Source organism: Pelophylax lessonae (genome assembly GCF_965119305.1).
Source record: "Pelophylax lessonae genome assembly, chromosome: 3".
In the NCBI taxonomy this organism is placed as follows: domain Eukaryota; kingdom Metazoa; phylum Chordata; class Amphibia; order Anura; family Ranidae; genus Pelophylax; species Pelophylax lessonae.
Window position 1 is genome coordinate 628,882,416 of NC_138770.1, and position 24,666 is coordinate 628,907,081.

General features: G+C 43.3%; 1 protein-coding gene across 2 annotated transcripts in view; it reads right to left on the minus strand.

Annotated features, from left to right (window-relative positions):
* Positions 1–24,666, minus strand: part of UBR2 (ubiquitin protein ligase E3 component n-recognin 2) — a 180,603-nt gene that overhangs the window by 145,872 nt on the left and 10,065 nt on the right. For both annotated transcript variants that reach the window (XM_082250166.1, XM_082250167.1), the window contains exon 2: positions 21,259–21,518. In XM_082250166.1, coding sequence (XP_082106292.1) covers positions 21,259–21,518 — 260 coding nt within the window. The remainder of the gene's footprint in view (positions 1–21,258; positions 21,519–24,666) is intronic.

Here is a 24,666-nt window from a genome sequence, read left to right on the forward strand (position 1 = left end):
TTTTCATTTATATTGTACATTCGTTTTTTAAATGTTTTAAACTACATCCAAATTTAGCAGCATCAGTATACGTTGGGTAAAGTGAATCTATAGTCTAACAGCTTTTTACATTAAAGTGTTAAACCGGAGCTCCACGTAAAAAAGGAAGCTCCGCTTATCTGCCTCCTCCCCGCCTCCGATGCCACATCTGGCACCTTTTGGGGAGGGGGGGGGGGAGTGGGCATTTATAGCACTTCTCCACTGCAAGTACCGGCTCGGCTCCACTCGGCACTGCTTGGCCCTGCTCGGCTCAGTTTGCTTTTCCACTGCGTGGAACGAGTCGGCACGTTTCAGCACTGTATAGGCTCTACTCAGCTCGGTTTGCTTTTCCACTAAAGTAGTAAGTGGGTGGGATTACAACGATTCTCTGACCAATCAGTGGCTAGTAGTGACAAACAATCAAGGCTGCATGCAAAGGATTGTGGGATATGGTATAGGTACGGCCCGCTTGGAACCCCAACCGAGGTGGTACTGTTTAAGTGAGCTGTACCATGTAGTGGAAAAGCGCTGCTGTACCAAACCATACCGAACCGTTCTAACCCGTACCATGCAGTGGAAAAGCGCCAGACCGAGCCAAACCGATCCGTTCCATGCTGTGGAAAAGCGCCATTAGTTTTGACAGGTACCCACTCCCAGCTCGAAAAATGATCCGGAAGTTCAGCCCCCTCCTACTTTCCCCCGCAGCTGGCTTATTCACAAAGCAGAGAATGATTCAGGCATGCGCAGTAGGAAACCGGCTGTGAAGCCGCAATGCTTCACAGCTGGTTTCCCTTAGCCAAGATGGCGGCGTCAGCACCCGACCGCCAATTTAAGAGTTGGCACAGGTGAAAACACCGCTGGATGCCTGGCCAGGTAAGTGCCCTAACAGTAAAAGTCAGCAGCTACAGTATTTGTAAATTTAATTCTTTGGGAGGGGGGCCAGAACGCCTCTTTAAACCTTAATGTCGTTGGATCGAATCTGGCGCAGGTAAGAGAAAAAAAAAAAAAAGGAAGAGGAGGGGCTGGGGGGATCCTGCAGCACAGAAGGTTTTTCACCTTATTACATAGAATGAACCACTTTAGTGCATTCCATGCATGAAAACAAAAAAACACAGGCAGTGCCGGAGGCTCCTGCTGCTGTCGCTCAAATCCTGTAAGGAGGGAGCAAAGAGCAAGGCTGAGCTACACTGTGTGTGTCTATAGATGCACACAGCTCAGCTTGGCAATACCATTGCACGGAGCGGATAAGTAGAATTGCTTTATTTTAAATTTTAAAATAAAATAATATTAGGCACTACCATCACTATAATTTGACAATAGCTCAATGGCTTCCTCTGACATCTAAAAAAAAAAAAAAAAAAAAAAAAAAAAAAAAAAAAAAATCGCTCCTAGTTCCTATATTGGACTACAAAATGATAAACTTTTATGTTGTAGAGAGGAGTAGTAATTGAGTAGTTCATTAAAAGAAACTTGGTAGGGCAATCTAAAAGAGACTGCTACTTTAGTGATCTCCCCTAGCTTCTGTGCCCCGCTGCATTGTGAACACAGGTGGTCGTCTGCTCGGCACAGGGAGTGCTTTGCATTTTCTCAATGGATGCAAAGCATTCTATGATAGGATGGGGTGGAGAGGCAGGGCAGTGATGTCACACTATTGTACCCAATCAGAGAATGCTTGGCATTTATTGAGAAAAACGCAAGTATTCTCTGATTGGCACCCATGCTAAGAATGCGATCTTCGTGTGTTCACAATGTAGCAAGGCAGCCGCTCGGCACAGAGCCTGAAAACTAGTGGAGATCCCCGAACTAGTGGTGTCTACTACAGTGTTTTCCAGCTTCCAGAGAGATCCCAAAAGGATTTCATATTTAAAATAAAATACAATTAAAACTGTAAGGCTCCATCCACACTTGCACAACTCCAAAGTCTCACGATTTCCAGTGCAACTTTGGAATGCGACTTAATCCGACTTTACACTTTGGCAGTAAATCAGATCAAAAGTGGCATCAAAGTAGTGCAGGCACTTTTTCTAAGTCACACCGATTGGAGTGGATGCCATCGAAAAAAATGGCATGTGAATTGTCATGCGACTATTTGTACAAAGTTGCATAACAAGTCGCACACGTGTGAATGGAGCCTAACTATATTTCATGGAGTTCAGCAAACTGTATTGTATTATTCTCAGTTTTTATTTGGAGATTACTTCTATTACTGCCATAAAACAGAGCTGGGCAGCTGAGACCCCCAGTCCACTGTGGTGACCTGGCTGACAAAGGCAGAGAGTGTAAGCCGAGGGCACAAGTAACCGGATCTCTAGAGAAGCTATTTTTGGGGGGTGTTACTCTTAAGATGCTCAGGCTAGATAAGGTGATGTGACGGGAAGCACTGGGGAGCAGTTGCTGCAAACCAGGTCAAGTTTAGTGTCGCTCAGTGTTTGTTTCCTGTTTATAAACAAGGAAGCCCAAGTTCAGCCTTTTCACTTTCTTCACATCTGACTTATCTGCTGCACATTCATCATTTTCCTATTCACATTTACTGATCTTTATGTTCCTCTTCTCATACTTCACTTTGCTGTGTCCCTCTGGCCACTTCCTTGGACCTTAAAGTGGAAATAAAGTTGTTTTTTTAATCAAATGGCTGCAGGCAGAGTATTTATGACAGAGGAGATCCTATTAGTCTTTTCTGCTATAAATGCCTCCTTCTGTCAGGTCACTGAGCCGCGCACGCACAGCTCAGCGAACATTTATTTCCCTGATCAGCCCCTGATCCGTGCCGCTGTCATGTGACTTCCATGCGCATGCGCAGGAGCGGCATTATCGCGGCCTGACCTATCAAGTGCCTGAACGCACGGGACGCAGAAGGAAGACCAGGTGAAGATGAAAGCGTCGGGGGGGCCGCCGGATCAGTCCCAGCGCTGTGCTGGACGACACCATATGACAGGTACCTCTGCCATAATGTACGAATATGCTGTGCATACTAGAAAAAAATAATAATCATTTATAGTGGCCTTTACTTGATTAAGGCCCCTTTCACACTTTGCGACGCGATTTTACCGCGACTTTGCCGCGATTTTGAAAGCAATGGCTATGGCTCAAAACGCATTCAAATCGTGGCAAGGTAGTGAAGGAACTACTTTGAAGTCAGTGCGACTTCAAAACGCACTGATATGAATGGGGCTCATTGAAAATAATGGAAAACGACTTGTCATGCGATTTTGCGGTCCAAAATCTCGGGACAAGTCACACTAGTGTGAAAGGGGCCTTAATGATCTGGCACCTTATACTGTACACATTGGAGCCTCTTTAGGTACAAGAGAGGCTGCTAGAAGTTACTCTAACCTGACTGCATGTGTAAGCTATGCATAATGCAGCTCACAGCAGTCTCAGAAGACTGGCAGTGCAAATCGTACATGAAAATCATACTAGGACACAATCTAGCTGCTTAAAGCTTTGTTTTTTTTCTCCCAAGCATAGCACTATCATGGCACAAATCCATCCTATAACTTCTTATTAGTCATCTGGTGAAGTGGGATCTTCTTTTGTCTACCTGCTTGTTATATACAGAAGCGGTGTCCCCAAATACCCCCACTCCAGGTTTCCTGCTGTCTCTGACATATCAGGGTTTCTGCAAGTGAAAGAGTAAAAAATAACGTGTTTCTAAACAGACATCAGATACAAACCTGCCTTAGAAGTGTGACTACGGTATAGAGAAAGAATACTGGTATAGGGAAAGGAGGACAGAAGGAAGACCTACCCACAACTCATGTGAGGTGCTCTGTGAAATCTGGCTGCAGTTAAAAGTGGTTATAAACCTCTGACAATATGAACAAAGCATATCCCTCTATACCAGGGGTCTTCAAACTATGGCCCTCCAGTTGTTCAGGAACTACAATTCCCATCATGCCTAGTCATGTCTGTGACTGTCAGGGTTTTACAATGCTCCATGGGACGTGTAGTTCCACAACAGCTGGAGGGCCGTAGTTTGGAGATCCCTGCTCTATACTAATGTGTACTTGTCTCAATCCAGAGCACTAAGTGTAATTTCTGTCCGCTGCCCCGTTCCTCTGTTATCTACATCAGTCACCTCTGACAAGTTTTTTTTCTGACACCAAAAGAAAAACGATGACAGAGGAGGGACCTCCAGCACACAGCCTGTGACTGACAGCCTCAGCGCTGCTCCTGTGTGAAGGGGGAGGGGGGGTATCCCTCCCATCCCTCTCCTTTAACCATCTCTCAGAGCTCTCCTTACCGGGATCTGTAGAGTGTAGCAATGTCAGTTCCCTGTCCCCTGTTTCTGACAGCTTAGACAAGCTTTATAAATTTTGCACTTTGAACGGATGTAGAGAAAAGACTGTACATAGACAAGATACAATTTATGTAGGAGGCTTTGTTTAATCTCTGTGTATTACCTGAGGCCAGTCACTTCACTAGCTATATGTAAGGATTTTTAAAACCACTTTAACGGGGGCGTGGCCGGCGCGTGCTTAATATGGCCGCATAGCTGCACAGCTCTGCAAGGGAGACTTCTGCTGGGGCAAAATAAACCACTACTGAGCTCCCGAAATGAGCGGTTCTGGGTATAAGAGCTGCAAAGACCCCTGCGGACCATGTCCAAGAGGAGAAAGGACAGAGGGAAGTCGGGTCGGATGCTGGATTTCTTCTCCCCATCAGCCAAATGAGGCGGCCAAGATGGCGGATCCTGTGCCTCTACACATGGCCACATGAAAGGAAGGATGGATGGATGGATGGATGGATGCAGGCACGGGTGATAAGGGCTCACATACCAGGTATGCCCACTATTACACTGCTCAGTCTGGATCCTCATCAACCAAGAGTTACAAACACCTACCCTGTCTATGGATGATACACTGGAACTGCATGATTCTATAATGACCTTCCCAAAAACTAATCAGCCAATTCTAGATACCACATTAAAAGACATGCTTGTGTCATTGAGGAGTACAGCTCATACAGACATGATGTCCATGATGCAACAATTTAAATCTGAAATTAAAGAGAGTGCTCCATTTTTCTTGCAAACCTGGCCTGTTAGTGTGCCCTGAGGACCGGAGTTGAGAAACACTGACCTAGTGGATGCCCATAATGAGAGAGAGGATGATTTTGACTGGATCAAATCCAAGTTGGTGGATTTGGAGGACAGGTCCACTCCAGATGCAATAATGTAAAGATCAGAGGGATCCCTGAGTCAGTTAAAAATCATGACCTATATGCCTTTCACGACATTGCTCCGAGAGGCCCTTCCAGACCTCTCCTTGGAGGAACTAGCCAGACAGAATCCACAGGCTTCCTAAACCGAAGCACTTACCACAACGCCTACCGAGGGTTGCAATCGTTCGAAAACATTTCTATAGATCCAAAGAAAAATTGATGGCTTTTACCAGGAAATTGGAGAGCTGGCCTGAATGCATGAAGAGCCTCTCATTTTTCACTGATCACAATATACCAACGTAAGAGAAACCTATCCACGGTCACCAAAGCACTGAGGAACCATGATATCTCATATAGGTGGAAATATCCAGCAAAGCTACATATCACCAAAGGCAATGACTCCTACATAATCTCTTCCCTGGATGAAGGCCTCCATCTGCTACGAGATTGGGACATTATTACCCATCTTGACTTAGCATCAGATGATCCTTCACTTCATAAAGCACACCCAGATGAACAAAATGTCTGAGGAGCTCAGCATTACATTCTTTACTGATACCTTAGGACCCCGGCAGGCCCCTTTGCTATTGCTCAACTGAACCGTTACCAATCTTCACATAAACCCAAGATCTAGCAGATCATATCTGCCCAGATTCCGTCTGGAAACGTTCATTTTTAGATTAAGCACACAAGTCATTAGTTTTGACGTTGGTGACAACCGCTTGTTTATTTTCTTTATCTTTTATTTTGGATTTCAGTCTCCTATACGGGGTTCGATAGCAGAATTCCCAATTTTGTATTAAATATCTCTTATTTCTCAGTGTACAGCTCCCTGGCCACTACCTCTCTCAACACAGGAAATCGGCCTCCCTTTTCCACTGATCATCTTCCCTCGCTTTTCCACTGATCCTCTTCGGATAAGAACTCAACTTCAAAGACACTCAACTCTCCAGAAACAGCGGATGATATAAAAACAATGCAGCTGCATATCTCCCTGAAATCAGGTACCGCAATGCTTTACATTCAGAATGTCATTTAAAATAACATCCATGAACGTTAAAGGCCTTAACAGCCCAGCGAAACGCGGTATGCTATGGAAAGAAGCCAAGCCGCTAAAATGCTCCAACAAAGCTCCTCCTTTCTGTAATAAACGTTTTCCGCATATATTCCAATCCAATAATCACTCAAAAAAAGAGAGGTGTACTTATAGCAATAAAACACACCATCTCGTTTAAGCTCATCTCCAAACACCAGGACGAGCAGGGTCGCTACTTGATGCTAGTTTGCGAGATAAATAACTGCGTCTAGACGGTAATCAACCTGTATCTACCGAATACTCGCACATTGGCATAACTCAGTAAACTCTGGAAAAAAACTTTCCAAACACTGCCAGGGGCGTACTATAGTGTGTGGTGATTTTAACATCGTCCCAGATAAAGACCTGGACATGTCATCATCAAACAGAGCCCGATCCCAAAGAGCAACCCAATCTCATTTAATTTCTTCATCCCATCTATTTGACGCATGGAGCTGCCAACTCGCCCCTCAAAGGGATTTTACCTTCTATTCACATGTTAATTTAGCTTACTCATGTATAGATCTCTTTTTGTGGACAAATTCCCCTTGCAATCTATCACTAAATTGGAGATCCATGATATCATTTGGTCAGATCACGCTCCTGTATCTATTAAGGTGGGGGGGGGGGGTCGTATTGAAACAAGGGCAAATAGGTGGAGAAACGATATGCTCTTGATGTCAAATCCAGTTAACAAGGATATCACAGCTAAAAGTATAAGAGATTATTTTGACTTGAATTTGAATTTTGTTTCGGACCCATTCACGTTGTGGAATGCCCACAAGGCATATATGCAAGGTATTTTGTTGAAAATTTGTGCTTTGGCCAGAAAGCAGAGAACACGGCTGTTAGATAATCTACTCACTACAATACGAGAGCTTGAATGCAATAACAAACAGCAACCATCAGTTCATGTTCATGATCAATTATCCCAAGCTAGGCATGAACTGAGGCAGCTATTGCTGTCTCGGTCAGAACGCCATTTAAGAATTTTATAACTCAATTATTATCATGGAAACAGACCAGGCAAGCTTCTAGCCAACCAAGTTGGAAAAAAGATTGCTAAACAAAAAAAATCCCCTTTATAAAACAGCCTACCACAAATGTGAAACGTAATAACCCTCAGGAGATCGCAGAAGCTTTTAATACATGCTATAAAGACCTGTATAATCTTTGCAATGATGATATTTCCATTCCTCAATCAACTCCAGAGACCATTAACAATTTCTTAGAATCTATATCATTGCCCACATTGTCGCCCAATGAGTTGCAATGTATAAACCAACCAACCATTCACATTACCTGAAATAATCAAAATGATCAAACAAATGCCAAAAAACAAATCCCCTGGCCCAGATGGATTTTCTTCCGAATAATACCAATTATTTTCTGAGTTATTATCGCCCCAATTAGTTCATATGTACAATGCAGCTGTGTCCTCTGCTTCGTTTCCACCGAAAAGGTTGTCTGCTACATTTATAACACTTCCTAAGCCCGAAAAAGATTTGGTGGTTCCACAGAATGTTAGGCCGATCTCTCTGCTGAATGTGGACTTGAAAATATATGCCAAGATTTTGGCAAATAGAATATCATAACTACTTTCTACATTAGTTAAACAAGATCAAGCGGGCTTTGTGATGGGTCACCAAGCACCAGACGTGACAAGAAGGATAATAAACCTTATCCACCATATAGAGACCTCTATCGAGCCTTTCCTACTCCTTACGTTGGAAGAAGGCCTTCGACAGGGTCTATTGGGGTTATCGGTCACATGTCCTCCAGAAATTTGGATTCAGGGGAGAAATAGAAAGAGAGATTTCAGTGTTATATTCTTCCCCATCAGCCTATGCATTTGTGGAGTGATAATTCTCCAAAGGATTTGGTATCACAAATGGAACTAGAGAGGGGTGCCCTCAATCTCATTAATATTTGCGTTGCTAACAGAACCACTAGCAGAGAAAATTCGGACCCATCCACTAATTTCAGGCATCAAAATAGCAAACCAAGAACACACCATAACGCTTTTTGCTGATGATGTTTTTGTGACAGTGTCCAATCCAGTTGAGTAATTTCCTAAACTCTATTAATACTTTCAGGAATTCAACAAAATTCCATATCACAAAATTAATGAAAACAAAATCACACCTGCTAAGGGTTTATATTCCAACAAAACAAATTGTCTCTCAGCTCACAGTACCCATTTCCGTGGGCTCAAGATGAACTGCTATACCTAGGCATACAGATCACATCCCCCTTCTCCAACCTCTACAAGGCAAACTTCATTCCGTTACTAGGCTTCATAACTGGGGAACTAGAGTGTTTAAAAAAGCACTACCTCTCTTGGTCAGGGAGACTTGCAGCCTTTAAAATGCTAATTCTTCCAAAAATATTGTATTATTTTAGACTCATGATCCCCAACTCTTACCATCAAACCCTTCAAAATCTGCTCTCCAAGTTCTTATGGCAGCAAAAATGAGCAAAATGCTCTCTCAAAACATTGGCTAAACATAGAAGCGTCGGTGGTATGCAGGTTCCAATTTTTAAAGACTACCACATAGCCACGATGCTAGAACAACTGAAGTAACGGATTTCCCCCACATCTTTTTTTTAACTCTGGAGCCAGATAGAACAAACACATACTAATTCGGAAGACCTTAAGTCTCTACTACTTATCTCTCCAAGAGAGGGCCTGGACTTAATCAGCAACCCTATAATGGCAGCCTCTTTAAAAGCATGGTCGTACCACCACCAACATAATTGTAAAACCACCCGCATGGTTTCAATACCCATACCAATCAATGCATTCTTCCATGTACTGGCAGATAGCTCCTTCGAACAATGGTGGGAAAGGGGGATTAAATCATTATCGGATTTGATAGAAAACGGGAAACTGATTAAAATTCTCCACTTTAACATCCCCTAAAAATATTTCCCAAAAAGACTTCTATATGCTATTTATCTGCGTTTGTAAACAAATATGCCGTTACAAATGGCACTATCTCCGAACACTGATGGTCTTTCTGGACAGCCAACCCACCTAGGAAACGAGGTACAGTAAACCCTCCTCAATTTCGGGGGTTATGTTCCGGACCCAGCCGCGAAAAGTGAAAATCCGCGAAATAGAAAAACCCTATTAAAATGCATTGTAGGCATGTTTTTTTACTGTCACTGTACGTGTAAAAGCATTTTAAGGTCTTTAAACACACTTTTAAAACAATAGAAACTAATTTAAACACATAAAAGATACTGAGAGACATAGCAAGAGCTATGGAAAACACAAAAATATTTAATTGTTAATGATTTATATAGTAAAATAACATTTAAAAAAAAAAAAAAAAACGTAATATACCGGGACCGCAAAAACTGAACCGCGATGGAGCGGGGGTTTACTGTATATCCCTTCTGTATAACTCTCTACTATCCAAAACTACCTTTCACAAATCTTCTCATCTTCGATGGGAAGAGGATTTGAATATTTCATTCACAGATGCACAATGGATTAATGCTATCAAATCAAACTACTGTATTCTTGTACAAAATGCATAAACCATTGGGAAACCGCGCAGAAAATCCATCTATGATGGTACCTAACCCTTTACAAAATATCTAAATTCTCTACTAATAAAGACAACTCATGCTGGAGGGGATGTGGCCAGGTGGGAACCTTGAAACATTTGCTTTGGTCCTGTCCTAGCTTGAGGAGATTTTGGCAATCCATCTTTAGACTCATTTCTACAATAACAGGTAAAGCCTTGAGTGCTAGAGCTGAACAAGCTCTGGTAAGCATAGATATGGGTAAACTTTATTCAAATCTGAGATATATCGCCATGGCTCTCTTATCAGTAGTCTGCAATTTGATCGCAATAAACTGGAAATCTCCCTTGATTCCAAGCATATCAGAAATAAAAAAAACAGGTAGATGTAATATATAACTTTGAATGAACAACGGGTATAATAAAAGGTACTCAAAGCCAATTCTACAATAGATGGCTACTTTGGCAAAAATTTAGAGCTAAACCCTAAAGTAGCATATTCTTCTCTACACATTGAATCTAGCACCATCCAGGAAATAAACATAATGCTTCTACCCATCCCTGCTCAAGCTGATATGTTGTGACACTGGAAACCACCAAGTTGCTTAATATATTCTTATTCATTGTATCTCTGATACTACACTTTGTATCCATCTTGTAATTGATAGCTGCATATGATTTGATGTAACTTTAAAGTTCTACACACTCTTGCACCGTTATTTGTTCTTTATCGCATGAGGATACAACTCCTCACTTTAAAAGATGTATACTGGTTTTCTTCTGTTAAATGGAAAACTTTAACCGCTTCCATACAGAGCAGTTAGACCCCCTTCCTGCCCAGACCAATTTTCAGCTTTCAGCACTCTCACACTTTGAATGACAATTGCTCAGTCATGCTACACTGTAACCAAACAAAATTTTTATCATTTTTTTCACACAAATAGAGCTTTCTTTTGGTGGTATTTGATCACAACTGGGGTTTTTTTTTTTTCGTGATATAAGCAAAAAAAGAGCAAAAATTTTGCAAAAAAAAACACTTTTTTTTAGTTTCTATTATAAAATTTTGCAAAAAATTAATTTTTCTTCATACATTTGGGCCAAAATTTATACTGCTACATATCTCTGGTAAAATTAACCCAAATTAGTGTATATTATTTAGTCTGTGTGAAAGTTATTGAGTCTAGAAGCTATGGTACCAATTACTGAAAATTGATCACACCAGATGTACTGATGGCCTATCTCCTTTCTTGAGGCCCTGAAATGTCAGGACAGTACAAATACCCCCCAAATGACCCCTTTTTGTAAAGTAGACAGTCCAAGGTATTTAGTAAGAGGCATGGTGAGTTTTTTGAAGTTATAATTTTTTTCCCACAATTCTTGGGAAAAGAAAACATTTTTTTTTCTTTTTTTTTCCCAAAACGTTGTCAATTTATAAGCTATTTCTAACACATAGCATGTACACAGCAAAAATGACACCCCAAAATTCATTCTGCTACTCCTTCTGAGTATGGTGATACCACATGTGTGAGACTTTTACACAGCCTGGCCACAAAAAGAGACTCCACGTCCAAGTAGCACCATAAGGCGTTTTAGGAGCATAAATACACATAAAACTTTCTTACTACCCATCACACTTTTCAAGGCCCTAGAGCAACAATACAATGGAAAACTCCACAAAATTACCCCATTTTGGAAAGCAAACACTCCAACGTATATTCTATGAGGCATTATGGGTCCTTTGAACATGTCATTTTTTTCCACAAGTTTTTGGAAAATGTGGGAAAAAAAATAAAAAAACTTTTTTTTTACACAAAGTTGTCAATTTATAGGATATTCCTAACACATAGCATGTACATCGCAAAAATGACACCCCAAAATACATTCTGCCACTCCTCCTGAGTATGGCAATACCACATGTGTGAGACTTTTTCACAGCCTAGCCATATAGAGGGGCCTAAACATCCAAGGAGCATCATCATGCATCCTAGCCACTTGCCTAGGCCTATTTTTGACATTTGGTGTTTACAAGCTAAAATCAGTTGTTTTTGCTAGAAAACTACTTAGAACCCCAAAACATTATATATTTTTTTTTAGCAGAGACCCTAGAGAATAAAATGGAGATTGCAATATTTTTTATCACACCGTATTTGCGCAGCGGTCTTCCAAACGCAATTTTTTGGGAAAAAAATCACTTTTTTTAATTAAAAAATAAGAAACCAGTAAAGTTAGCCCAATTGTTTTCCATAATGTGAAAGATAATGTTACGCCGAGTAAATAGATACCCAACATGTCATGCTTCAAAATTGCGCACGCTCACAGAATGGTGACAAATTTTGGTACTTAAAAATCCCCATAGGCGACATTTTAAAAATTCCTACAGGTTGCTATCTTAGAGTTACAGAGGAGGTCTATGGCTCAAATTATTGCTCTTGCTCTAACGATCGCGACGATACCTCACATGTGTAGTTTGAACACTGTTTACATATGTGGGCGGGGTTTCCGTATGCGTTCGCTTCTGCGCGCGAGCTCGCGGGGACACGGCGCTTTAATTTTTTTTTTTTTTTTTTTTACTATTTATTTTATTTATTATTTTTTATTTTTACACAGTTTTTTTTAAAAAAAAAAAATTGATCATTTTTATTTCTATTGCAAGAAATGTAAACATTACTTGTAATAGAAAAAGGCACGACAGGACCTCTTTTTTGTGAGATCTGGGGTCAAAAAGTCCTCAGATCTCACAAGTACACTAAAAGATAGAAAAAATAAAAAAAGAAAATTAAATAAAATGAAAAAAAAAAAAAGGGACCTTTAAACTGGTTGCTAGGCAACGACGTTTGCCGTAGCTCCGGTCCTCCAAGACCATAGAGTCGAGTGAGGGCAAGCTTGCCCTCACTCGACATCCTGTCTGTGAGGATCTGGGACCGGATCGTTTTCCCCGCTGCCGGCGGGTCCGGTAAGCGGGGAAAAGGACCAGAATGCAGCGGGAGGGGGGGGGGGGGCACCTCTTCCGCCACCCCGGAAGGGTGACCCCGCGGCGAATCTGCCGCTGGGACCACCCTTATCGGAAAGCCAACCGTCCACCGTTTAAAAAAATACCAGGGTTATGGCAGCTATCTGCTGCCATAACACCGGTATTTAGGTTTAAACGGACGACGTATGTTAACCTTTTTGGACTTAGACATGGTGGCTGTATGAAGGGTGACAGGTACTCGGGTACTTTGCTGGGCAGGTGACAGGTACTCTGGTACTGATGAGCAAGTGGCAGGTACTCGAGTACTCCGATAGGCAGGTGACAGGTACTCGGGTACTCTTATGGGCAGGTGACAGGCAGGTGATAGGTACTGATGAGTAGTACTGATACTGATAGGTGATACTGATACTGTACTGATGGGTACGGATGATCAGTACTGATACTAATAGGTGATAGGTACTGATGGGTACTGATGAGTACTGATGAGTAGTGATGGGTAATGATGAGCAGGTGGCAAGTACTCGGGTATTTCAGGTGTCAGGTACTCTGATGAGCAGGTGGAAGGTACTCGGGTACTCTGTTGGGTAGGTGACAGGTACTCGGGTACTCCGATGACGAGTACCTGTCATCAGAGTACCCGAGTACCTGTCATCAGAGTACCCGAGTACCTGTCATCAGAGTACCCGAGTACCTGTCATCAGAGTACCCGAGTACCTGTCATCAGAGTACCCGAGTACCCGTCATCAGAGTACCCGAGTACCCGTCATCAGAGTACCCGAGTACCTGTCATCAGAGTACCCGAGTACTTGTCATCAGAGTACCCGAGTACCTGTCATCAGAGTACCCGAGTACCTGTCACCAGCCCATCAGAGTACCTGTCACCAGAGTACCCAAGTACCTGTCATCAGAGTACCCGAGTACCCGTCATCAGAGTACCCGAGTACCTGTCACCAGCCCATCAGAGTACCTGTCATCAGAGTACCCGAGTACCCATCATCAGAGTACCCGAGTACCTGTCACCAGCCCATCAGAGTACCTGTCATCAGCCCATCAGAGTACCCGAGTACCTGTCATCTGAGTACCTGATGGGCTGGTGACAGGTACTCAGGTACTTTGATGGGCTAGTGACAGGTGCTCTTTATTGGGGGGGGGGGGGGGCAATCAGTGTGGTTGGGGTGCACTATGATTGGTAACTAGCTGTTACCACAATCTCCTCCTCACACAGGATCAGTGTGTGAGGAGGAGAACACGGTGACAGCTAGTTACCGTGTTCTCTGATGACATTTGTGACCGTCTGTGATTGGACACAGCCGGTCAAGTGGTAAAGAGCCAATTTCATTGGCTCTTTACCTAGATCGGGGATGGGCTCTGTCCGAGGGACGAGCCTCGTCCCCGATCGCCGCGCTGCGCGCCCCCGGGGGCGCGCATTAAGGAAGGAACGAGCGGCTCGCGCTGGAGCCGCTCATGTGATCGGCTGTGATTGACACAGCCGATCACGTGGTAAACAGCCAATTTCATTGGCTGTTTACCTTGATCGGGGTTGGGCTCAGTCCGAGGGACGAGCCTCACCCCCGATCGCCGCGCTGCGCGCCCCCGGGGGCGCGCAGTAGCGGGGAGATCCGGGCGCCGTCATAGGACGTCGGCCCGGATCGAGAAAGGATTTGTGTCGACGTCATTTTACATGACGCGGTACGGAAGGGGTTAATAAAAACTATTTTGAAAAAAAAAAAAAAACCTTTAACGAAAGAAGAATTCCACCAGCAGAATAAGTTTGATACCTACCATTCCAATGAAGATAAGCAAACTCTCGCTCTTGCAGAGCTCCAGACGCACCTAGTATCTATCACTTCCATGTGTTTTGGGTAGCATGCCCCTTGCTGGGCACGGCGATTCTGTCCACTAGCCCTACATCAATGTTCAGTATTCAGGTGGCACATGCAGGAGAAATCAAAGTGCCCTGTAGGTGACGTTCTCTCTGACAGACCCAGAAGTGTCAGATACTAGTGGCACCAGGAGCTCTGAAAAAGAGTGAAGTATACAATTTTTTTTTCTTTTTTTAAAGAGAAGCATGGGATTTGTTTTTCTCCAGAATCATACTTACCTAGGTGGAGGCAGTATCGGTTCCGCTCACTGGAAAGCTGGGCTGTGAGTGGCCGGCTCAGGCTCTCAGTGCCTGGTGCCAGTCTAAGCATGAGGGCGGATCACCATATGGTTGGGATCTTTCCCGATCCTGGACCAGCTGTGACGTCATGGGACAGCAGGCTTCAGCCTGTCTGCTGAAAACAGGTCACAGGTGGGCAGAAAGAAATGCATTCCTGTGATCTACAGGAGAAGTACAGCCAAACGACCTTTGCTGTACTTGTCCTTTAACCAGTTTTGGACCGGAAGGATTTGTCCCCAACAGGCTCTATTTTGCGATTCGGCACTGCGTTACTTTAACGGACAATTGCGCGTTCGCACGACGCTGTACTCAAACAAAATTTATGTCCTTTTTTCCCCACAAATAGAGCTTTCTTTTTGGGGTATTTGATCACCTGTGCGATTTTTATTTTTTTGCGTTATAAACAAAAAAAGCTACAATTTTGGAAAAAAAAAAAAAATATATATACATTTTTTACTTTCTGCTATATAACATTCCCAAAAAAAAAAAAAAAAATCAAAATTTAACATTTTTAGGCCAATTTGTTTTCTGCAATCGCAATAAGCGTATTTTGATTGTTTTGCGCAAAAGTTATCGCGTCTAAAAACTACAGGAAAGATTTGTCATTTTTTATTTATATTTTACTAGTAATGGCGGCAATCTGCGATTTTTTGTGGGACTGCGACATTGCAGCGGACAGATCAGACCCCCGACTGATATTTTTGAGACTTTTGGGGGTACCAGTGACATTACTACAGTAATCAGTGCCAAAAATATGCACTGTTACTGTAATAATGACACTGGCAGGGAAGGGATTAACAGTATAAGTGATCAAGGGGTTAAATGTGACCCTAGAGGAGTGATTCTAGCTGTGGGGGGGGGCGTGGCTTCTGAGATGACCACAGAGACATGCGATCCTATATAGCAGGATCACACGAGTTCAGCGATCATCCCAGGGAGAAGGACGGTTGGCTGTGTTTACAACAGCCGACCGTCCTTCTCTCTCAATGGTGAATGATTGAGAGTGTCAGGCGGCAAATCGGAGCCGTCTGACACACGCATGGGCTTCCCCGCTGACAATCGGCGAGCGAGCGACGTAGGTCTACGTCGTTCTGCCTGTACGAGCCACCCTTCCGCAGTAAAAAGGTGGTGGGTGGTCGGGAACTGGTTAAGGAGGCAGTTAGTCGAGATTTTTCATACTAGCGACAGGGTCATGAACAATTATACATGTTCGCCAGCACACTATGGATCTTGCATAGCAGTCCAAAACTTTTTATTGTGAAAGGATTGCACCATAAAAAAGGTAAGTGCAACGTTTCAGAGCCACATAGGACCCCTTCGTCTGACATGTGCACCCACACATACAGCACCAAATATAGAAGGGCCCGTATCCAGGAATGTGTGCAATGGGAATATCAACTATAGGGTCATGAACAAAGCACCATCTTCATCATAGCTGCAGTGTTTGTTGAATTGAATAGCACTGTCAGTTTATTAAAAGGTTTCATCTTTTGATTGGAACTGCTCTCTGAAAAGACTATGCAAATTCAGTGCAACAAGGACGAGTCACGAGTAAAAGGCTAGGCTATAAAGAAGGCTAAAAATAAATGATATTAACGTGCCCTGCTGCTACATCAAGCTGGAAACATCTTGTGCATATTAACTATCTCAAGACCAGATACTTTGACCCCATTCCTGCCTGGGCCATTTATCAGTTTTAAGTGCTGTAACATTTTGAATGACAATTACTCAGACATGCATCGCCGTACCTAAATAACATTTTATCATATTTTTAGACAGATAGAGCTTTCTTTTGGTGGTATTTAATCCCTACGGGGATTTTTATTTTTTTTTTTTGCTATATAAACCAAAAATTAAGGGAAAAAAAAAAAAAAAAGTTTTTCTTAGTTCCTGGTATAAATTTTGCAAATAAATGAAAAATTGATAATTTCTGATGTACTGACCAAACTAATTTCTTAAGGCCCTAAAATGCCAGGATAGTACAAATACCCCCCAAAAGACCCCTTTTTGGAAAGTAGACAGTCCAAGGTATTCAGTAAGAGGTATAGTGAGTTTTTTTTTTTTTTTTTTAGTTTTAAATTGTTTGTCACAATTTTTTGACAAATGCAGTTGGTAAAGTTGTCGTTTTACCAAGTTATTTCTCAAAAACAGCATAGGAAATACTTCTATTTGCACCCCAAAACGCATTCTGCTTTGCTTCCCGAGTATGGGGACACCACATGTGAGACTTTTTCACAGCCTGTGAGGCCAAAAATCCAAGGAGCACCCTTTGGGCTTCCAAGGAACATAAAATTACACATCTAATTTCCTGACAACCTATCACATTTTTGGAGGTCCTGGAGCACCAGGACAATGGAAACACCCACAAAATGACCCAATTTTGTAAAGCAAACACTCCAATGTATTTTCTGAAAGGCACAATGAGTCTTTTGAAAATGTAACTTTCACACAAGTTTTTGGAAAACGCAGGAAAGAAAATGAAAATGTATTTTATTTTACCCAAAGTTGTCAATTAGGATATCTCTAAACACACATCATAGGCGTACTTACACCCCAAAACACATTCTGCTACTCCTCCCGAGTAAGGGGATACCACATGTGAGACTTTCACAACCTAGCCACACAGAGAGACCCAAAATCCAGGAAGCACCTTCAAGGCTTTCTAGGGACACAAATTTACACATCTAATTTCATGACTACCTATTACATTTTTGGAGCACCAGGACAGCGGAAACAAACACAACATGACCACATTTTGGAGAATAAACATCTCAAGGTATTTTCTAAGTGGCATGGTGAGTCTTTTGAAAACTTTGTTTTTTTTAATATTTTTCTCACACACAGCTTGGGCATATTAAGAATGGCAACCCAAAACACATTCTACTACTTCTGCCAAGTATGGCGATACCACATGCGTGAGACTTTCAGTGTTTGGACTGATCATGTAGCGGACATTTTATCTTGTGTATCACACAAATCAGTCACCGCAGGGGGATTGGATCTAGCACATGCACCCCTTCCATCTGCTGTTAAGTTTCCCCCGTGCGCCCCATTCCTTCATAGCACTGCCGGCTTCGCTCCTCTCCCACCGGCAGCTGCTGCGGGCACACAGGGGGATGTTTCAGGATAGGGAGCAGGGGAAAGGGCCGGCAAATATGTTAATTACTGGCCCGTTCATGAATGAACACAGTGAGCGATCAGTTCCAATCAGTCCTGTGTCCATTAATTACTGAAGCATAGTAAACCGTTTACTATGCTTCAATTTGTGAATGTGCAGTAAGCATCACAGCGCTTCCTATTCATTCATCTGTGCAGCTGAAGCTGCAGAGAAAGGAACTAATAAATCTATGTCCTCAGTCACTTGCTGCCTGGGGGGGGGGGGGGGGCTGTCAGGTAGGCTGTATGGGGCCCCATGATTTCTAAAAGCAGCCCTGGTAGCGTCACCTATAGCAGCCCCAGTTCTATAAAACAAGCAAGCCTGGCCTGCTGAAATGTGGCTGCCCCAGGAATGCTATGTTCACTGATCAGGAGGTACAGGAGGCTTAAGAAAGGAAGAACAAGAGTCCCTGTGGTTCCAGGAGTGCAGTTGTCTGCAGCGGATGGCTGGGACTGGCGTCTCGCAGGAACATGTTCAGGGGGGTGTGCAGATGGGCAGTTCAGGCAGCAAGCAAAGACATGGTCAAACAAACAGGCAAAGGACTGGCCCAAAGAGGCAGAACCATGGTCAATAAACAGGCAGGGTTAGTAAGGGCAGAAGGTCAAGGCAACACTGCACTGGTGTGATGGTGATCAGAAACACTGTTGCTGGCTGCACTGGTCTGGTGACAGAGGGACTTGTATAGCGGTGATCAGGAACACTTGCTGGCTTACACTGGGGACTAGTGTGGCAGCAGTCTGGAACACTGCTGCTAACACTAATCTAGTGACACTGGGGTGGGTGTTACCACAATCAGCAAAGCCATTGCTGGCTTACACTAATGTGGAGACACTGCGACTGGTGTGGCAGTGTTGCAGGATTTTTTGATGTTGTGTTATGGGAGTGTGAGAAAAGTCCTACCTACCTGCACCTCTTGTTTCCCAGTATTGATCCACAGCTGTGGCAAGCTTGACAACTGCAGATATTACACAAGTTAATTTATAATGGAGTTTCCTAGTTTTCAGCCATCACAGAGGTATCACTGCTGTGCCCCTAAGGTCCTGAATAGGATATTTGACAGTATATAGGTTGAAAAAGATCTCAAGAGAACCCTTCCCTTCCAGCACAGGTACCATGATACCCCGGGACACCAGCCTTACCAGAGCAAGGTCGATTTTTTTGTGGCTCCGAGAAGACGGAGAAAGCATGAAGGGGGAAAGAGAAGGATCTCCAACCCCGTGACACTATGCTGAAGGCCCATTTGTCAATGATATCCTTAATCCAGAGGGCCACAAAGGCAGATAATAAAGGCAGTCTACTTGAAGAATTTATAATAAGGGCAACACTAAACTGTGTTTATCTCATATGCTCCTGTGAAATCATACGACCCAGCAAGCTAAACCCCAGAAATGTAAGGAATCGGAACGTTCAGATGTGAAGGGTGATTGTAGCGGATGTAGGAGAGTTTAAACTGAAAAAAGGAGCAAGCAGGGAAAGTCCAGGACCAAACTTCTGTTTCCCTGACTACATTAAAGTGGTTGTAAACACTTCCATATACTCAGCAAAGTGACCTGCCTCAGGTGATACACAGATGAAGCAAAAACCTCATACATATACATATATATATATATATATATATATATATATATATATATATATATATATATATATATATATATAACAAACCTGTTTCTCTGCAGCCCTCTCTTCACGCTCTCAAATATGTTCAGGATACCAATGTGGGGTTAACTCCTTTATAACGCTTTATTATAAACTCCATTAGAAATAAACTTGTATATTAGCTCCAATAGTCAAGCTCACCACATCGGTGGATCAATAGTGAGAACGGTGCAGCTAGGTAGGACTTATTTTCCTATTCCTAGAACAATCAGGGTTAAAGGGGTCTTGGACACTCTAAATATCACTAAAAGGTTAGTTTATCAGTTAAATTGATTCTTTACAATAAAACAAAGCGGTCGCTTACCTCCTATTTGGCAGTCCCCCACTGGCACTGTCTGCTATTTCTTCCAACGAGTGCCCCTTAGCAAGCCAGCTGCTAAGGGGGAACCTGTACATGTGTGCTCCAAAGCGGGGCTGTGTGTGTCCATATGCACACAGAGTGCTGGCAAGCCACTTCCCCATTCCCCCTTCACAGAAGTGTGACTGACAGCAGCAGAAAATGATGGCGGCCCTTGCCCCCAGGGTCTCCGGTAAGACCAGAACAGAGGACAGTAATGCTGCAGTCCGGACAGTGCCTGAGTTGTAAAAGGTGTTTTTGGTAGAGGGGTACTGTTCTTTCAATGATAGTGTAACACATATGGCGCATGTGTGTAATATATATATATATATATATATATATATATATATATATATATATATATATATATATATGTATATATATATATATATATATATATATATACATACATACATACATACACAAAAATAAAATCTCAAGCGTTTGTGTTGGGAGAGTGCTCTTTCGTGTGTCCCCAGCACAGAGACTGATAGCCAATCACAGCGATTACTAGTGTTAGAAGCTGCCCCTGTACGGTTGTGAATAAAAAAAAAAAAAATTAGACAATTATAGTACAGATGGGGTTTTTTTGCTCAGAGTTGTACTCTGTGTGTTGACATCCAGGAGTCCATGCTACCTCTAGTAACATCCCCCTGGCCCCCTGGGTAGGACAGGAGTTATCGTCCGTTTGATCACACAGGGATTTGCTATGTGAGAGGTTTGATAGACATCCACTGCTACATATCTTCTGATTCCCTGTGTATGGGACCAGCACTTATGACCTGCTGGTAACACAGAGGTCATTGGATTGAGGTGGGGGCGGTGGGTTTCTGTGGGTGAAGAGATTTACAACCCAAAGTGGATTTTTCCATTTTCATTCACTCACTGTGTCCAACTGAGTTTGCACATTAGGGACTTTTGGTCTTAACTATGGACTCTTAATTCCACGTATTTTATATCCTTCTAGGATATTTTGTGTTTTATTTTTATTAGTATATTGCTCTGCACTGTGTTTGTTTTTATAGTACAGATGAACTTTAGAATTGTTGAGGATTACCAGTCAGCGGCATTCAATAATTGTGTCTGCTAAGTGAAGGTAAACGGTTCTTCCAGGACTTGCTCTGCTCTACAAACATAAAAGGCTTTGCGAGGAATTTGAAAGTAAACTGGAGCACAGAACCCACCTGCAGGAGTAAGTTGGTTCACCCACTTTAAAAACACGACCGCACAGCTGGGAGGGTTTATTTGCTTGTTCCAACTTGTGAAAGCCGATGGCTGGGTCTTCTCCGCACACGTACCACTCCAATGGTCCCAGGAGGACATGCTGTGCTAGCATTTCTTCATGATCAGTAACCGGGTCTGCCTGCCGGCAGTATATTCGAGGGACATAGTAGGCGAGATGCTGGTAGACTTCTTTAGGCAGATCAGTTGCTTGGAGCCATTTCTATTAAAGACAAAGAAAACACATGAAATGGGGGAACTCAACACTTCAGAGTTTGGCTTCCTGGTTCACCTCTACCCAGCTATGACATTTACAGAAGAGGAGTGGCCAAACACCAATCCTAATATTTTATATTTCATAAATATGGCTGATAATGTAAGTCTAGTCACTGATGACTGAAGAAAATGCTACGATAGCAGGAGGTTTTGTCCTTAAAGCGGAGTTCCACCCACATGTGGAACTTCCGCTCATTTGCTTCCTCCCCCCTCCAATGCCACATTTGGCACCTTTCAGGTGGGAGGGGGGGACGGGTACCTGTTTTTGACAGGTACCCTTCCCCAGTTCCGGGAACGGTGCCCTCTGCGAAGTGAGGTCCCTCCTCCAACCCTCCGTCCCCAAGCCAATCCGAATGCGCAGCGCGCTTCGCACATGTGCAGTAGGGACCCACCCATGAACCAGCAAGGCTTCACTGCCGGGTTCCCTGACCGGCAATGGCTTCCGGCGGGAGCGGGTGCGGCGGTAGCACCCGACGGCTGATGGAAACATTGGCTGCGGTGCCGACATCGCTGGACTCCAGGACAGGTAAGTGTCCCAATATTAGAAGTGAGCAGCTACAGTATGTGTAGCTGCTGACTTCATTTTTGGAGGGGGGGGGCGGAACTCTGCTTTAACCACTTAAGCCCCGGAAGATTTTACCCCCTTCCTGACCAGGGGGTATTTTGCGATTCGGCACTGCGTGACTTTAACGGACAATTGCACGGTCGTGCGACGCTGTATCTAAACGAATTTGGCGTCCTTTTTTTCCCACAAACAGAGCTTTCTTTTGGTGGTATTTGATCACCTGTGCGATTTTTTGATCACACGCTATAAACAAAAAATTTTGCAAAAATAGCAATATTTTTCACATTTTTTTATATGAAATTCCCCCCCAAAAAAATGTAAAAATCAAAATTTTTTAACATTTTCGGCCAATTTGTTTATGCTACCTATGTTTGGTAAAAAAAAAAAAAAAAAAAAAAAAAAATCGCAAAAAGCGTATTTTGATTGGTTTGCGCAAAAGTTATCGCGTTTACTAACAAAGGGAAAGATTTTTGTCATTTTTGTTGTTTTTTTTTTAACGCGTAATGGCGGCAATCTGCAATTTTTTTTGCGGTACTGCGACATTGCGGCAGACAGATCGGACCCTTGACTGACATTTTTGACACTTTTGGGGTTACCAGTGACATTTCTACAGTAATCAGTGCTATACATATGCACTGTTACTGCAAAAATACACTGGCAGTGAAGGGGTTAACTTTTTTGAAAGGGAGGGGCTATGTGTGTCCCTAGGGGCGTGCTTTCTACTGTGATTGGCTGTGGCTTCAGATGTATGAAGAGTGATCAACGGTTCTACATAGTAGAACCGTATGATCATCCTTCATACACAGGGGAGAATGACAGGCGGCTTGTTTACACAAGCCGCCTGACTTTCTCCCTCTCCCCCGCCGATCGCAGAGTGACCGGTGGACATAGGGTCCGCCGGACACACGCGTGGGGGGGGTCCGTGACCACGCCGGGGGCGCGCGCTCGCTCCCTAGACCCTCACAAGCTAGTGACGTAGCCCTACCTCACTTTGCCTGTGAGGGGCTGACTGCCGATGTAGATCGGCGTTAGGCAGTCGGCAAGTGGTTAAGCATCTTAAGATTTATTTTTTAAGCAAGTAGTGAGCACCCAGCTTCCCCCGGGCGGTCATGTCACATGACGCACAAAGCAAGAGAAGTCACATCATGCTTTTCCAGCAGTGTTCATCAGCTACACATCTGACAAGGAGGACGGTGTGGATTTTTTGATTAAGCCTTAAAGGGTAACTCCACTTTCGTATGGAAAGAAAAGAGTAAATAAAGAAAAAACAATATAGCGTGTACAACCGTGACACAAATCATATTGTAATATGAATAAAATTGTGCTAATCTCAGAAGATTAGTATAACCAACCTGACCATGCGTCTCTAAACCCTTCTTGTTGATCTTTGACCATATGAACCCAACGTTCAGCTTCCATGATTGTATCAACTTCCCTTTTCCAGTCTAGCAGAGCGGGACACTTATGTTGTTTCCAAAACCTGGGAAATAAAAGAAGTATGGGGTTTCCTTTTTTTCCCCATTTATACTTTCCTAGGTGGATGCAGCATCTGTCCCCCGGCCGCCGCTTTTATATTTACTAGCCAAGATCAGGGAAGTGACAGGGATAGGAGTGGAGATTATTCATATTGCAGCACAGCTGTTTTCATGTAACCGCCGCATTACACACACTGCCGTGCACCGGAAGTGACAAGGGTAGGTTTTTCTCACGGAACACCGGTTCATATTTCTGCGAGTGCGGCGATCGCATGTAATATCGGAGCGCACTGCTCCTTCATTACATGCGATCGGATGTGCGGATGCGAATTCAGCCATACACTTTGTATGGCTGAAATTTGCACTGCACCCGCACAAAAGACGCACAGGACCTTTTTTTCCAGCCGCATCAGGATCGGATCGCACAGTGGTTCACACTTGTGCGATCCGATCCTGTGCGAACTGTCAGATCGCACTGCGATATGCAATCAAACTGGGGGTGTCGTTAACATTTCATTGACACCCCCTGAGTATCGCATATGGCAGTGTGAACTGCCAGGGGTGCGTTTGCGATGCGGGAACAGGCTGCCAATTCGCAGCCTTCCCGCATCGCACAAGTGTGAACCGGGACTTAAGGATGGTCCTTTTTGTTTTTAAAAGCCCCAGACATTCCTAAAAGCACCTCTGCATAATAAAAACATCAACCCTTCATATTTTCCATCCTGGAGAAAAAAAAAAAAAAAATTTCCATCAGGACAAGTTGATTTAGTCCCTTGGACAAGTCGTATTTCTTTTTTTAAGATCCCCACACCCCTGATCCTGGGTGTATATAATTGGATGTACATTGTATCATCCTGTGTGTTACAACAATGCTTGTAGATTGTATCCTATGTGTAACCTGCAGCCCTGTATAGGGATAACGCCGTTCCCCGCACTATGAGGTCATCATTAGGGAGGCACTGAAATATCCGCATTGGTGTTATCGGCATTTTGCTGATAAGTGAAAACGGTGTCGATATTGGCGGAGAAAACGCACGTTATTTTGCCGCACATTC